The sequence below is a fragment of the Lampetra planeri genome, chromosome 3 (assembly GCF_965212315.1).
Source record: "Lampetra planeri chromosome 3, kcLamPlan1.2.h2, whole genome shotgun sequence".
NCBI classification, from domain to species: Eukaryota; Metazoa; Chordata; class Hyperoartia; order Petromyzontiformes; family Petromyzontidae; genus Lampetra; species Lampetra planeri.
Genome location: NC_136109.1, coordinates 27,158,929 through 27,173,923, shown reverse-complemented (window position 1 = coordinate 27,173,923; position 14,995 = coordinate 27,158,929). Strand labels below are relative to the sequence as shown.

The window sequence follows — 14,995 nt, the reverse complement described above, 5'->3', positions numbered from 1 at the left end:
AAATTGATCCACCGATGGAACACGTGCATATATGAGGAGACATTATTTCTAGAAGATGCGTGTGTGCAACACTCATGGGATGTATGTGTCGTGTTATTTACATTAGTTCCCGAATATACTGTTCAAACAACTCACGTATATAAAATATATAGGGAAAATAAAAGGGGTTGGAAATAATGGCATGGCTCAACATCAGTAAAAGATAAATCGAAGAATTGTTTTAAATATATATATAAATCTTTAATCTATCATAAAGGTCATCTAATTTTATTTAAGTAACTCCAAATGGAAGTTTTTTTGAATGACCTTAGGATTCAATGCTGAAAAATTGATTTTTAGGTAATTGATTTTTAGAAGGATTGCCATTTTGCAAGGTTTGCCAGCTATAGACCTGATTCCTGTAACAATAATTCCGCGTGAAATTAAAACAGAAACATTGAAAGCATCTTCATGCTACTGTTATCACCCTTGCAAACAAATATATCAATGCATCTCTCATGTGGCACACCACTGTAAGTCAGTATTTTATTCAAATGTACTGGCACAATAACAAATCATTTATTCCACAAAAATAGTTTCATGAAATCACATGTAACATTTTTTTTCCCTCTGATTCTCTTCTTAATCATTGAAACAAAAGTTACAAACTCATTCAAACATTTGGAGAAGCTGAGGATATTCGACCTTATGTAAGTATGGTATTAAAGTTTCATGAGTATAAAAATGTTAAAGAAATATATCTGAAGAACAGCTGATGATACCAAGGCACGTAGATAACATTTATATTACAAGGCTTTCAGCATGCCTGAATAAAAGTGACCAGGCGACCTATTTCATTTGAAATTCAAATTCCAATTCACAACATTGGAAAGATGTGCTTCCAAGGTAATGTCATAACTTAATAGTGGAAGCAGTAATAGTACTTCATTAAAAGGTGTTGATAGGTCTGGACTAAGTACCTTAAACATACATATGTATGTAAAAAACTGCAAGGTACAATGATATTTAAGGGCAACTATAACCTTACACCAGTTAAGACTGTGTAATATCAAATCGCAGTACCCCAGCATGACACGAATGATTATTACATTTAACATTGTCACGCGGTATGTCTTGAATGCGATAGGGCAGGATAATCAACCTGGTAAGACAAGAATCCATACAAGGTAATGAGCCTCTTTTGACATGCTATGTATAAAGGTATCATTACTTATTCTTCAACAATGGAGGGCAAGAACTTTGACCTATTGATGGTTGCCTACCATTATTCATTCCGAGACTGCCCTGTTGCATGCAAGACTGGCTCCTGTTATATCTCTGGGGGTTTGAAAAATCTCATCCTCCACATTGATCATTGATGGCATGTATACTTTTTTGAGGGACGGCAATTTACGATGCATATTGTGAGAAATCCATCAGGCATGGCACTATGGTAATATTTCACTATAAAATATGTATCATTGCTGAGCGTTGGTCAAGCACGAAAAAATAAGAATGTATCCATGGCAAATATATGTAATCACCTCTATTGCCTCATTTATTCCTATTGCCTGTATTCCCACTCAAAAAACAATTACTTTTACTTCAACCTCAATCAATCTATGCATAAAAAGAGGTCACTTTCGCTTGTGCTTCTCCTGCAATTTGGACTGGCACGGAGCTATTAGTGTCCATACTTAAAAATGCAGGTGTTAATTCAGATTGAAGCCCCCATCATATTTCGGTTGCATAAGAAATAATTTGCATTAAAGTGCTGTCTACTCTGTTAAAAATAGATATATCAAGCACACGGATATATATTATTTACATTAACACCTATATATATTTTAAATAATACCCTCACGACGTACAGTATCTTCAAAGCTGTGCAGCATCGAAAAAAGCAATTGTATTTCGGTACTATAAAACTCACACCTCCGATTCGCGTGGTTGGCTACGAACGGTGCAAAAAAAGTTAAACATACGTACATACAAATAGTATTGTAGTTGTATTGCATTTACAGTTGTGAGCAAAGAATGTGTTCATACCTGGAAGCTTGGCTAAGATGGAGTCGGCGAGCTCTTTCACAATATCATCGTTGCTCGTGCCCGCCCCTTGGCCAGATGATCGAGGCTGCACCTCCAAAATGGTCTTCACCAAAGTGCCAGTCTCTTGTCGCTGGAAAACCACACGGTCGCAAGTAAATGTGAAGTGTTTACACAACTTAAGATTTATTTTTAGCCTATGACTGCAAAATGTAAGGTTCTTTCAGAACATGGAAGATGTATTTATGTGTCTTCTTTTAAGCAAAATCTCAAAATCTGCTTTGCAATGAACTCCCATATCGATTTATATATTTAAAAATGTTTGCAAAATACATTGAAAATTAAAAATTCAATGTATTTGATTAAATATAAACCTTATACGTTTGAATCTGTTCCAAATATTATAGGATTTTAAAAGTTGTGCTATATATTCACAAGGCAGAACATTTTTACTTTAAATAAGATCAAATCTGTAATTTAATGTCTGCATACTCTTCAAAAAACTGCACTAATCCTATTAATAATGCCGAAAAATAAGATACGACACATACTGAATAAGAACATTGTACTACAGGATGAAATTTTTTTTTTTTCACCTTAGTGAATTTAAACTTCATAGTCTTATGTTATCTCTCATCATCCATTTGATATGCTTGAATGCTCAAGATGTTTTGCTGTGAACATCAACTTTAGAAAAACTTGATGTGGCATGTGGGCCAAGAATAAACGACGTAACACAGAAGTCAGTGATTTTAATCGGAAGTCCTTGGTGAACATTGAATTCCTGATACAAGCAGTTCCCCTAATCAGTTAGTCAACTTATTTATTTGGGGTAAGGCCCATTGAGCTCATAAGCTCTTTTTAACGGCAGCTCTTACATAAGCATGGCAAGAGCAGTTATGTTTATTGCAGTAGTCTTACATTTTTTTAAAGCAATGAGGCCACTTAAATACATGAAATATGTTTATTATTTATATAGTATGTGTTTACCTAGGGAAGCCTCACTGAGTCTCGGTCTCAAGACTTTTTTTCAAGAGGGTCCTGAAAATTTTTTAAAGTAGGGGGCTATGCAGCTATGTGTAATCCCAATTGAGCAATCCACAGGTAATTCAAGAATGTTAGGCCAATACCAGTTACATTGCATGTTTCTTTTAACTATGGGAGGTGACCGAATAACTCAGAGAAATCAATGTAGAACAGGGGAAGAACATACAAATTCCACACAGCAAAGCACCCGAGTCAAGAATCGAACCCAAGTCCTTTTCCTGTGAGGCACAGGTGTTACCACCCTGCCGCCCGATATGGTACATGATATTCACTATTTCTTCCAACATACCTGGAAGGCCAGATTGGCATTCTCATGCATGCCAAATATCTCTGGGTCATCATTCAGTGGCAAGTTCTCAATGTAATCTTTGTGATCCTGCAGTGTTTTTTCTTCAGAGGCGTAGTAAATGCCTACAAAAGTAAACGCAAGTCCACGAACAAAACATATCAGAAAACGGTCTCAAACATCACAACACTGCAAGGATATATTTCCAAATGTTAGTCAAAAACAGAGGCAGTATTTACTATTTGCGGGTTACAAGAAATCCGTACCAGCGATATAAATTGCCTCGCAAAAACAATCTAACCTGACGTAGAGTAGAGGTAGCCAGGCTCAAGTGTTTTTGGAGAAAAGAAGCGCTTGAGGATTGTGCGAAGGCAACGCTGGTCCCAAGAATCCGTCACTCTACCTCCATACGTGATTTCTCCTGCACGGTCATTACGTGGACACACACAATCACAGCTATGAAGTAACAAGTATAACCCGTAAAAACAAAGTTTTTCACTGTAAATCCTTTATATGCGTGGCGGCTAGAGTCCTCTCGTCCTCTGGCTTGAGATGGCTGTCACCTATGGGTCAGATGATTGCATGGCACCATTAAGCAATTGGTAATTAAATATAATATTTGTCCTAAAAAGTGTCAAATTTTGGGAAAAAAATTTCACGAACATTAATTGTCACGCACAACGAGTCTGTGTGGAAAATGTCAGCTCGATTGGATCACGGGAAGTGGGTTAAAAAACAACCGAAAGATTTGCACGGTCGTAAGCAAGCAAGCGCGCAAGTGAACTTAATATAAAGGATTTAATAAAATGGTAAAGCATATGAGCAATAGGCATTGTTTTCTATATACATTGTTTGCATGGGTGTGTATGTGAAGTTGTGCCCACATTGAGATAGTTTTACCCATTTCAATTATCTCAGCAGTGGTCAGTCAAAGGATTGTAAGTTTACATTGCGTAAAGCGAAGTACAATGTTGTGGAAATTGAATGGATATTACAGTAAAACATTTTAAAATTTTGTTAAAATAGTTAAGATCAAAATAAAAAAAATATGAGTGTCACAATTAAAAGATAATGCTGTTTTGCATCACAATTTTACATGAAGAACTGCAAACCATTAGTGATGCCTGCTCGTCTATGTTAACCTCACAACATCCCAAATGTTAATAATTAATGTCATCAGTCACAATTCACTTATGCCTTACTTTAGAAAATATATTATGTGGACTGGTTAATTATGCAAAGTTACTGGCAGTGCTGTGTATTTATATATGGCAACGTATTTACAATAGTCACCTCGTAACATAGTTTACATTTATGATTTTTGGAGGACGAAAAATTTTAATTTTCTCTACACCTTTATCCCATGGAGGGCCTGATGTATAAATAAGAAGTGGCAGTGAAATTAATTAGTTTCTCATAAAAGACACAGCAGGATGGAAATTCCAAAACATTAACTGAAAATGTATTATCTATAGTTGGACGTGAACATTTTTTAAAATCCTGAGTAACCAGTCATTATGTAAAATTAATATCAAAACCGCTGATGACTTAGGGCAGTTTGAAGATAAATGGGTTATTTTGGAAAGTATAAAAAATTTAAACTGTTAGTAATTATCAACACTCATAACAAAGTTCAATTGTTGCTGCTCACGTGATCATGCAGAGTTAAAGTATAAAAAATATTACAACATCCGGATTTTTTTCCCCCTCTGTCACTCACTAAGCAGCTATGCATGAGCAAAGACAGCTGGGGAAAAATCAAACCAAGGTAGTGCACCTTAAAACAAAAATAATTTTTAATGAGCCTCACCCCAGCATCTAAAGAACGCTGATAAACATAATAGGGTTCGCTGATCTGTCCGTTTAATGTACTCTCACAGCCAAGTATAAATCAAGGGCAAAAACACATTCACGGCTTTTTGTGTTTTGTGCCGCCATCGGTGACAAAGCTGAGGCCATCACATTTGCCGCAAATGGAGATCTCGTGCAGACCAAGTAGAAAATTCAGCGTCATTCTTTTTCTCGTTTGCCCTCGGGGCTTGTGGTGTTGCTGGCTCAGTACTTCGGCGCAGCTAACAGACCCTTGAAGCACTCTGCCACAACCTCGAATGCACACTAGCAAGCATTCTGCCTGTGCAGATCACTGGCATTGCTCTGGCGTTTATATAAACAATCCAGAATTATTTCCCCAAAAAGATGTATATTTTAATTCCATTAATCATGAACTTTCACTTAAAATACCCCCGAAAAATGTTTTTGCTGGGAATGTCTTATATATATTTTTTATCATTCGTGAATCCATAAAACTTGCAAAAATGCATACACAACTACATAATAAACCAAATAAATTGAGACATAGTGGTAAAAACTGCTCCGAAGCCACTTTAAATCAACTGCAGGGACATGCTGCTATTGCCCATGTTCCTAAACACTTGGAATGTCTTGGTTGATAGGTTTTGTAATAAAACATGTTCATCTCTTCACTAACTGTTCTTTAACAATGAAGAATTATGGTAAATATAATGGCATATAGTAGTTATACTAAATGACTCAGAAACATTAAAACGTGAATATTAAATGACAGATTCCGTCAGGAGAGCTCTATACAAATTCAATATTTGAGGCATGACAATATTTAATTAAAAAGAGGACAAGATTTGTTACACACATGGTAAGATACTAGCATTTAGAACCGTAACATAAATCTACTTGTCACAAGTGTCAGCCTACTTCGAATTTTAAAGATACGAAATGCAGCAATATTACCAAGTTTCTTTTATCACAAGCCAACACATGTGGCATCCAAAATTAAAGTCTACAAGTGAGATATGTCATGCTGTGAGGTCTGAAATCAATTCAGTTTAAGTGCTAGTATAATTTAGGAAACCTTACAGCAGCCATACCTTTCTACATCAGATTGGCTTTAGTTGCTGCCCTGGTACATTTTACAGACGAAAGGCCAACATAATAGTATGAGTACAGTGTTAGAGGTCAATTGGTGTCCTCGAGCAGTCTGTCAAGTGGTTATGAACCAACAGATGCTGCAAGCGTCATAGCAGACAATTGTATGACTTGACTTAATGTTTATTTTGTCTCAAAACCAATGCTTATCAGTATAGAAACGCAAGCAGTTTCCCCTCTATTAACCTCCACAAATGTGTTCATATCCTCTGAAATCCAGAGGATATGAGTTTCCACAATATTATTTAGACTTAAAATTGTATTCTATCTTACCATTTTTCACTGGACAAATATATTAAGAAAGCTAGAGTAATTATATTGTACTTCACACAGAATGCCTAAGTAGTACAGAGGATTACACCTAATTTAAAAACGTCAACCGTTGAAGGTTTAACTTTAGACAGGTCTACACATCAAGCTCACAGCCTCACAGTAAGGCGCAATCCATCTCAACCAAAGTTCACCCATGTGCAGCATTAAACAATGTTATTACTTTGGCATAAATGATTCATGCCACAATTTTGTTGCAAACACATACACAGACACGCAATATAACATTAATTCACCACTAAATACTGTCAAGAGTCCCCATCGTGTCTGAGACAGGCTTAGTGTAGAGATGTATGAATAAAATATTGCTCTTTCAATTATGATGGCAACATTTTGGCATGCAGTATGAACCAAACTATTGTTTAATACATTGTTTTCAAAGATGACATACATAATGTTAAACATCTTTTTTCAGCTTTGTTGCCTTGTTATATTTTTAATCACGTTATTTTACGCTAGCACCCAGCTGTGTTCCTATTACAAATCATAATATTTGAGCCAGCAGTAAGTCACCACCTCCTACTGTTTCTAGTGCATGGGGCAAAAAAAGCACGGCAATTTCTTACTTAAAATTCAAGTGTGCATCAAAACAAATATCCGATGACAATATAAAACTGGCTTAGATTTAATATATTCCACTTTAATGTTACAGTGTTGATATAATTTAATCACCATGCACAGCATGTTAAGCAGCTTCAGCAGATGTTAATACTAATCAATGCCGTTTGATTTAACAAATTGGACACACTCCAAGCAACTCACTATATATTGCTTAATATAACATGTTTATGCATGCATATTCACTAAATTTCATTGCAGTACAATACACTGGTTTGCATTGTCAATAGGAATGTTCTTTATTAAGGAAAGCATTGCCTGTTGTTGTTGGACAATTTTTAAGATGCCAATACACACAATGTAATGTCAACTTTAACATGTATCTGCAGGCAAGTGTACTGTGCAATGTATTATTAAGGGACTGCAATAAAGGCTTCAACACGTAAACACGAGACTTGAAGGAAAGATTGCTAGATCATTTGAACATAAATCCTTTTCCACTCAATTTCATACAATCTAAACATATTTCATACCAACGGAGACACCTCTGCAGATATAGAAAGTGTACACATTCATAATAAATAATAATAATTTAGAGCCTTTTGTCCATCCACTGCTTTATGAAGGCCTCCACATGCCAATTTTGGTCATGGAGGTTTCCTGACGACACTTAAAGTGCACATAGCCTGGCACAAGCACCGTGGTGACGTCACCACCACTTAGTGGTGAATGGCGGTTGTTGTTGACTATAATTAACCTAGCTGGTTAATGTAGCTTGGTGAAGGGGAAAGGGAGGGTGGGGGGAAGGGGGTGGTGTGAAGCTATAACTCACCACTGATGTTAGCTACGCCAGGGAATCCAACTCAGGTGGCTGGGTTCATCACACAGTATGCTAAGCACTATGCCATTGCTCATTTTTAAATGTGTTTATAATATTGTTTCATAATTGTATTTATAATTTTTCACTACTTCAAAATAAAAAAAAATCTATATTTACATTCAGAAGATTTAATGCTGTATGGCATATACATTCCTTTACTTCTAACAAACCGTTTTTTTTTTTTACAAAAACCATAGATGTGTCTTTAATAGCCTGTGCAATTGTGCGGTGATTGAGAATAAAACGGTCTCCTGAATTGAAGAACAGCACTCGGAAAAAATTGGGCCATTTAAGATGCCAGATATCATTGACATGCAAAGTAGATGTTGGACAGAAGTGGGCAAGTGATGGTGTCAGCATGCAGAGGGACCAAACCAACCGGTGATATAAATAAGGGCGTCCCATGGGATCCTTCCATCCTGACAGAAGAGATTCAGGTTGAGAAGGGCACACTCTCGATCACTGTCGTTGAACTCGTAATGTATGTTCCATCCCAGTGGACCAAACTTCTTCCGTTCCTGGTCATTAAATGAAAATTAAGTGCGGCAGGACACAATCAGTTCTGTTCGTGTGATAAATCACCAAGCAGCCATGTGTATGAGATTCAGAGAAGCTGAGTACCATTGTTTCTTACAAAAGTCTACAAAGTTGAATAAAATACAACATTGACAACTGTTGCAATAACATTTATACATTGATATTTAAAATCCAAACTATTACTTGTGGCAATAACCAATACAGAAAAGCAAAACAAATTAACCATTTGTATAAAGGGGGATGCTTGCTGGGCTACATTGCCTGCCAACTACATTTATACCCTGACATGTGCCCGAATGTCTTAGAATGTGCCCTAGAAGTGAGCCAATTAAACCCTCTATAGCCTGTAGCTGACAGAAAAACGTGAAAAGCAGTCAGGGCAGCTCTCTGCTAACAATGTGTATATGGTATAATGGTGGTAGGAGTAGTGTATGGTTTAGCGCGCTGCGCTACAAACCCAGCGACCCAAGTTCGATTCCCACTCACAGCCAACACCAGTAATGATTAATTACCTGGGTCTCCCCTAGGTCAACTCAGCCTCAAATTTGTACCTGGTGCAGTGTGTGAACATCATTACTGGGGAGACAAAAGCAGCAGGGCGAGGTGCTGGCCACCCACGCCCTTGTGTTGCCGTGCCGGCCTTCATCGATGCTCGCTAATAGCACTTGCCCCAACAGTATGTCAAGGCTATACGGGGGACCTTTGTCTTTATCTTGGGTATGACAATTAACTCACTTGTATGATGGCATGGAAGAAGCAGATACCAAAAACAATTTTCCTCCAGTTCTGGCCCAGCACATTCTTCTCAAAAAGTGCTTGCGTTATCTCTGTGAAAGCTCGCCGAATATTCGCGCGGAGTCCTTTGGGAGGCTCATTAGTTACCTGTGATGTCACAAATAACAGAAAATGTACGCTTTGTGATATGTCACCTGATTAAATGGCTAACAGCGTATTCAGAAGCAAAGAAATTTAATAATGTTATAAATAAGTGCAACATAGTATTTTCTTTGCCCCCAAATTACATATGCACATTTATTTTAAAGTCGAGAAAATATCAGATGAGGAAATGTGTACCTTAACAGAGTTTTGAAGTACAGTGACCGGAAAATTTCTTGTTGGCATGGAACTCAAAAATAAGCGGTAATCTGGATGAATTACGGCATCTGTAAATACAATCATAAGTCTTAGTTAATTTTATATTACTGTTAATGCATGTCTTCATAGCTAAAATATTTACTTAAAACAAAACTACCACATTATGATAAATTACATGTAACAATAAATTACAAATGATATTGCATGCCATGTGATGGGACTTTTTTTTCTGAGTAGGACTGGAGTGCTTGCCCACTTGGAAGCTCTTATCAGTGCTCAAAACATCTATTAAAGCTGCTTTGATGAGTAGGATTTTCTTTTATCCACAGGTTAAAAAATAGTGGAAGCATTTGCCTGTAATCCAGATACCCTGATTATCTCATCTGCTTTAACCTGTTAAGCACTACAAAACACAGTGAAGGGCATACTGTTTCACATGTCATAGACTAAACCCGCATTACTTTCCACGCACTTGCATGAGTGAGAAGTGCTTTTGGCTGCGTGGACAGATATTTGTTTCACAGCAGTTAAATAATGATTCCCTTTATTGTTTATAATTTCACAAGCAATGAAGAAAAAAATTACGTTGTCAGAAACTCCCATACAAAGTAGCTCAATGATCTGGAAGATACAGTTGGCATACGCTCACTTGGTGTGCTCAATGATATATTATGTAAGTGCATGGTACTGACTTGGTTCTGAAAGTGCTTTAATCATCTCCTCCATTGCTAACATCCACGAAGCGGCCAGGTGGCAATTCTGCAGGAAGACCCAGTCACCACTCTTCACCGCTTCCTCGATGAGTTTTTCAGCAATTGGGCCTTGTCCCTGCCCGAGTGAAATTGCGTGCACCCTGATAATAGAAAAAAACACCAACGTGTGCAGATTCTCAGTATATGCTTCACCACTCTATATTTCAATATATTTTAAAGTTCAAATTGGCCTGTACCAACAACATCGGTGTGGTCTAGCTCTCTGACATGCGTTTGGGTTCTTCTTCAGCAATTCATACGAAGAGTAAAGCATTAGATAATCATTCCCAACAACATATGGTACAAACCGAAAAAACCCATTAAAGCCGCTATACAGCACAACCACAAAAACCTACGTAATAGTAGAGACAGGGTCTTAATATATCAATACACTGCGCTTGATGGAATAAACATATTGTGCCTGCAAGGAGTAAATGACCTCTCTGAGAAGCCCATCTCCCTGGCGAAGCGCTGAAAGGCACCCATGGGGTCAGAGCCCGTGCTGAGGACAAACACAAGAGGCGTGGAGGCTGACATATCCTGGTACAGGGTAGCCAGGTCCACTGGTGGGTTCTCGATAAAGGCCTTTCCCAGGTTTTCAATCACAAAATCGGTCATGGCAAACACCACCTGTTGGTGTAAATGAGAAAACAGGCATGGATGCGTTCTAACACTGCGAAGTCAAAATCACAAACAAATACATTTTCAGCAGCTTTACACCTCACTTCAAAAAAGTGAGTAGAGGGTGAGGTTTGGGAAATGGCATGGTGTGCTTAATTCACAAGTTAGATACAAGATACTCAAAAGAAGCATAGAAAAAATGTACTCATACATTGCATCTTACGCATTGCAATAAGTCATATACAGAGCGCAGATGACTAAAAACATGTTTTTGGCAAAAGCATATAAAATATAATTGGTAGAAATCTATAACTGTATTTAAAAAAAATATACAACTGTAGAAACACCAGTAAAATTAATAGCATGTGACAGCAACAAAGTATGGTCAATGATGTATGAAACATATCCAATTAACATACACATTTTAGAAGCTCAATCAATGCAGAGTATTACATTAGAATAGAGGCAACACGTGTGAAATTCATTGCTCCCTATTATCATTAAATGAAATGGTTATTTATCATAGTTTTCAAGAAACATCAAACATTGATATAAACCATGTGAAATATTTTATTACAGAAAAAAAAGGCTGCTCAATGTTAATATATTCTCTCTGCAGGCAGAACATTTTTACTGTGCAATGTTTGCCAAATCATTTACATTTGGTAAGTATTATAATGTATATATTACAATGCAATAAACAAGTAAAGCGATTATGATATTGTATTCATCTTCAAGTAGAAACAAATTAAATGATAATATTAACTGTGCCCTTAGCCACCAGGAACATGTTCTACACATTGAGTGGAACCTTGCCATCAGCCCATCATCGCAGGCTCTGACTACAAATGTAGAAATGCACAATCAGTCCAAAATTATTAAATATGAGCAGAGAAAATGACGTCCATCTCCTTAATTTCCAATTTCTCATCTACAAGGATCGGGGCCTTGATAATGGTGATAAATATATTGATGATTACTGATGTATTTTTCATATTTTCCCCATTTTTATCTTTGAAATTATAACATTTACATGACTGTATTATTTACATTTGGACCATAGGCTCACAGGTAGCTGTCAAAACACAATAACAAAAAACGTTACCTTTTCTTCCATGAATGATTTCACAAGTACGAGTTTCTGAAACTCGGATAGTCTCTCGTTCCAGTGACCTTGTATCGCATGTTCAGAAACCTCTTCTGTGAAGTGTGGTGGCTCCTTCATAGAGCCCTCCCACGCCTCAGGGTTCAGTCGGATTTCCAGCCTTCCTACATTAAAATCAAACACAATCCAAATGACCCCCATCCATCTGTCAATCAGCCTCAGCGACAAACACTCCTACACAGGGACCGTGACCTTCAACAGCAGTCGGACAACGTAATCTGCTTTAACAAAAGGATGTTAAAAAAACACTGAGCTGGTCAGTAGATCAGTTGTTATATCTTTGTGGATCAATGTATACATTAATTAGTTATTATTTAAACCAAAACAATTGACAGCTCATGTGAAATTGCACAAATATTGCAACACATGCAAAAGCACACGTAGAACAGAGAGCTGCACATGTACAGATGGGTAAATATAAAATGTCATTGGAAGAAAAAAACACTGCAAAGAAAAGGCGGCTCATTACTGGGACAAATACAGCCCTAGGGAAAGATATAAAACTATGAAGAGAGAGAAAATGTCATTAGTGAAAATGGTTATAACAAACCTAATGTCACCAAGATTGGGATGGCCACAATCTCCCTTTTTAGCCCTTTGAAGCAAGGCAAATGGTCCTCCAGGTCACAGCACAAGTTCCATGTCGATTCAGCCAGCCACCCAATTTCAGGCTTGGTTGGCCGCTCCTAACACCACAAAAACCAGAGTCTTACTGTTAGTAAATATGTCATTATTGTAAACTACAACTTTCGAGTTTATTTTAGAACTATGATGATGGTATATGGTATAAGGCAAGCAATGCCTTAGCTGATACAAATATATTTGTATTTTGTGTGGGATTTTTTCTCACTATTCTGCTTGGCAATCACAAGGTGCCATATTTTATCTTAAAATAAAGATTTTTTTGAAAATATGGTTGGCCATGACAAATATTTTGCATTGTGTTTACATCCAAATATTTCTACAAACATATGCACATCCTATATTTATCGTATTTTTGTTTAATGTTGAATACAAAATCTGGATACAAAATGTTTCCATGACTTACGTATCACAAATCACAAACCATGGAACATATAACGACTCAATGCCCGATTCATACATACGAAGCAGGCACAGCGATACACTCAGCTACTCCTGATGCAAATATCTGGCTTAACCACCTCAATATGAAATAAAAGTTGTGGCTCTACATCACTATCAGCCATATGAAGAAGAACATTCAATTAGTGTAACACTTTTTCTTAACTGTGTACAATTTATGGGCCAGTGATCTTTGCAAGCAATCAGACAACAGAAAGACAGATGAAATGGAAATAGAACCTTGTCCATTCCAGCAGCTCCTCGCAGGAATAAGTTCCACTCTGCATCGCTCACATGCCCATGCTGTCGTAAGATCTCTATGCAGAGCATGAAGCTGAAGATGAGTTTGTGCTTCTCAAAAAGGCCCCGCGAGATGTTGGTGTAGGTGGCGAGTAGTGTCTGTTTCAAAAGCAGCTCCAGACGCTCTGCCAAATCACTCCGCTTCTCAGAAGTCTCGATTGTCATGTTGAACAGCTGCAGTGTCAAGAGTGAAAAAGCTTTGAATTAACAGCATACTCCAATACACAAACACATCTACATGGCTATACATTTGTAGTGACATGGAATAGGTCACTACGTAGCATAGCGTAGGTTGTTGGCAGAGAAGGGGATCTGCAGTTGCAGCAGCCCTGTCTGTCAGCAGGTCACATGATAAGCCAGAGAGAGGGATGTAGGGGAAAGATGATAGAGGGGGCACGTGAGGTAAGCCCTGGAACCCGCTGGTAGGTTCTAGTAGGGGGGCGTGGCTGGGGCGGAGCGAGGTCACGCTGGGAGGATAAAAGGGGACCCTGAGCGAAGGCTCGGGGCTGTTGCCTGGAGTGGGATCCCGTCGTGCTGCTGGAGTCATCGTCTACATCTTCACCTTCTCGGCGTCGTCAGTCAGGCAGTCTGCCAGCTGTCCTGACTGGGAGCTGTAGTTACCTCTTGTGAACTGTGAAGGCTGATAATAAATAGAGTGCCTCCTACTCCTAGTGTCTCTGAGTGCATCACTACACATTTATATAAAAAACCTGGATATTTTAATTCCTTCATTATTTCTCAAAATTGATAAATGATTGTATTCTTGGTTCTTTTGGTAAAGTCACGTAGATAGAACATTAAAATTAAATAAAAAAATAAAATGAAGACCGCTTGTGTTGCGATCAAAACGTCTTAGTTTTTTGCTTTTATTTTTTATTTTAATTCATTTTTTTATTTTAATTTATTTTAATTTAAATTTTCTATCTACGTGACTTTACCGAAAGAGCCAAGAATATGAATTCCTGCAGTCACGAAAGTTTTAAGTCAAAATGATGAATGACTAGTTTCTGAATTTATGCAAAGTGCACCAAAATATTAAATACAGCTGAGTAAGATTATGAAAGTGACAAATGAAATATTCAACAACCTACCACCACATGGTATAGTTTGTTTTAAATATAAAATAAGCTGGAAGGAATTATTTTATAACACATCTATACTAATATAATGATTTGCCTTACAAAAAAGCAACATGGCTCTAATTTAAGTACGTGTATTTTTAAGATGAAAGACTTTTTTTCATGCAACCTATGACTTTGTGCCAAAAATATCTTTAATGTGTTTCAATTATTTTTGATAAAAGCCTGTACCATAGTGTGTCAGTCTCTGATCAATTTTTTGAATATCTGCTCTTG

The 14,995-nt window shown here is 37.3% G+C and overlaps 1 protein-coding gene across 1 annotated transcript in view; it reads right to left on the bottom strand.

Moving 5' to 3' along the window:
• DNAH6 (dynein axonemal heavy chain 6) overlaps positions 1 to 14,995 on the bottom strand; it is an 81,693-nt gene that overhangs the window by 23,930 nt on the left and 42,768 nt on the right. The window contains exons 61-71 of the mRNA XM_078592526.1: positions 13,581 to 13,814; positions 12,808 to 12,943; positions 12,198 to 12,361; positions 10,911 to 11,101; positions 10,412 to 10,572; positions 9,699 to 9,787; positions 9,360 to 9,506; positions 8,467 to 8,605; positions 3,660 to 3,779; positions 3,362 to 3,483; positions 2,029 to 2,158 (exon numbers count right to left, since the gene is read on the bottom strand). Of these exons, the coding sequence (XP_078448652.1) occupies positions 2,029 to 2,158; positions 3,362 to 3,483; positions 3,660 to 3,779; positions 8,467 to 8,605; positions 9,360 to 9,506; positions 9,699 to 9,787; positions 10,412 to 10,572; positions 10,911 to 11,101; positions 12,198 to 12,361; positions 12,808 to 12,943; positions 13,581 to 13,814 (1,633 nt within the window). The remainder of the gene's footprint in view (positions 1 to 2,028; positions 2,159 to 3,361; positions 3,484 to 3,659; positions 3,780 to 8,466; positions 8,606 to 9,359; positions 9,507 to 9,698; positions 9,788 to 10,411; positions 10,573 to 10,910; positions 11,102 to 12,197; positions 12,362 to 12,807; positions 12,944 to 13,580; positions 13,815 to 14,995) is intronic.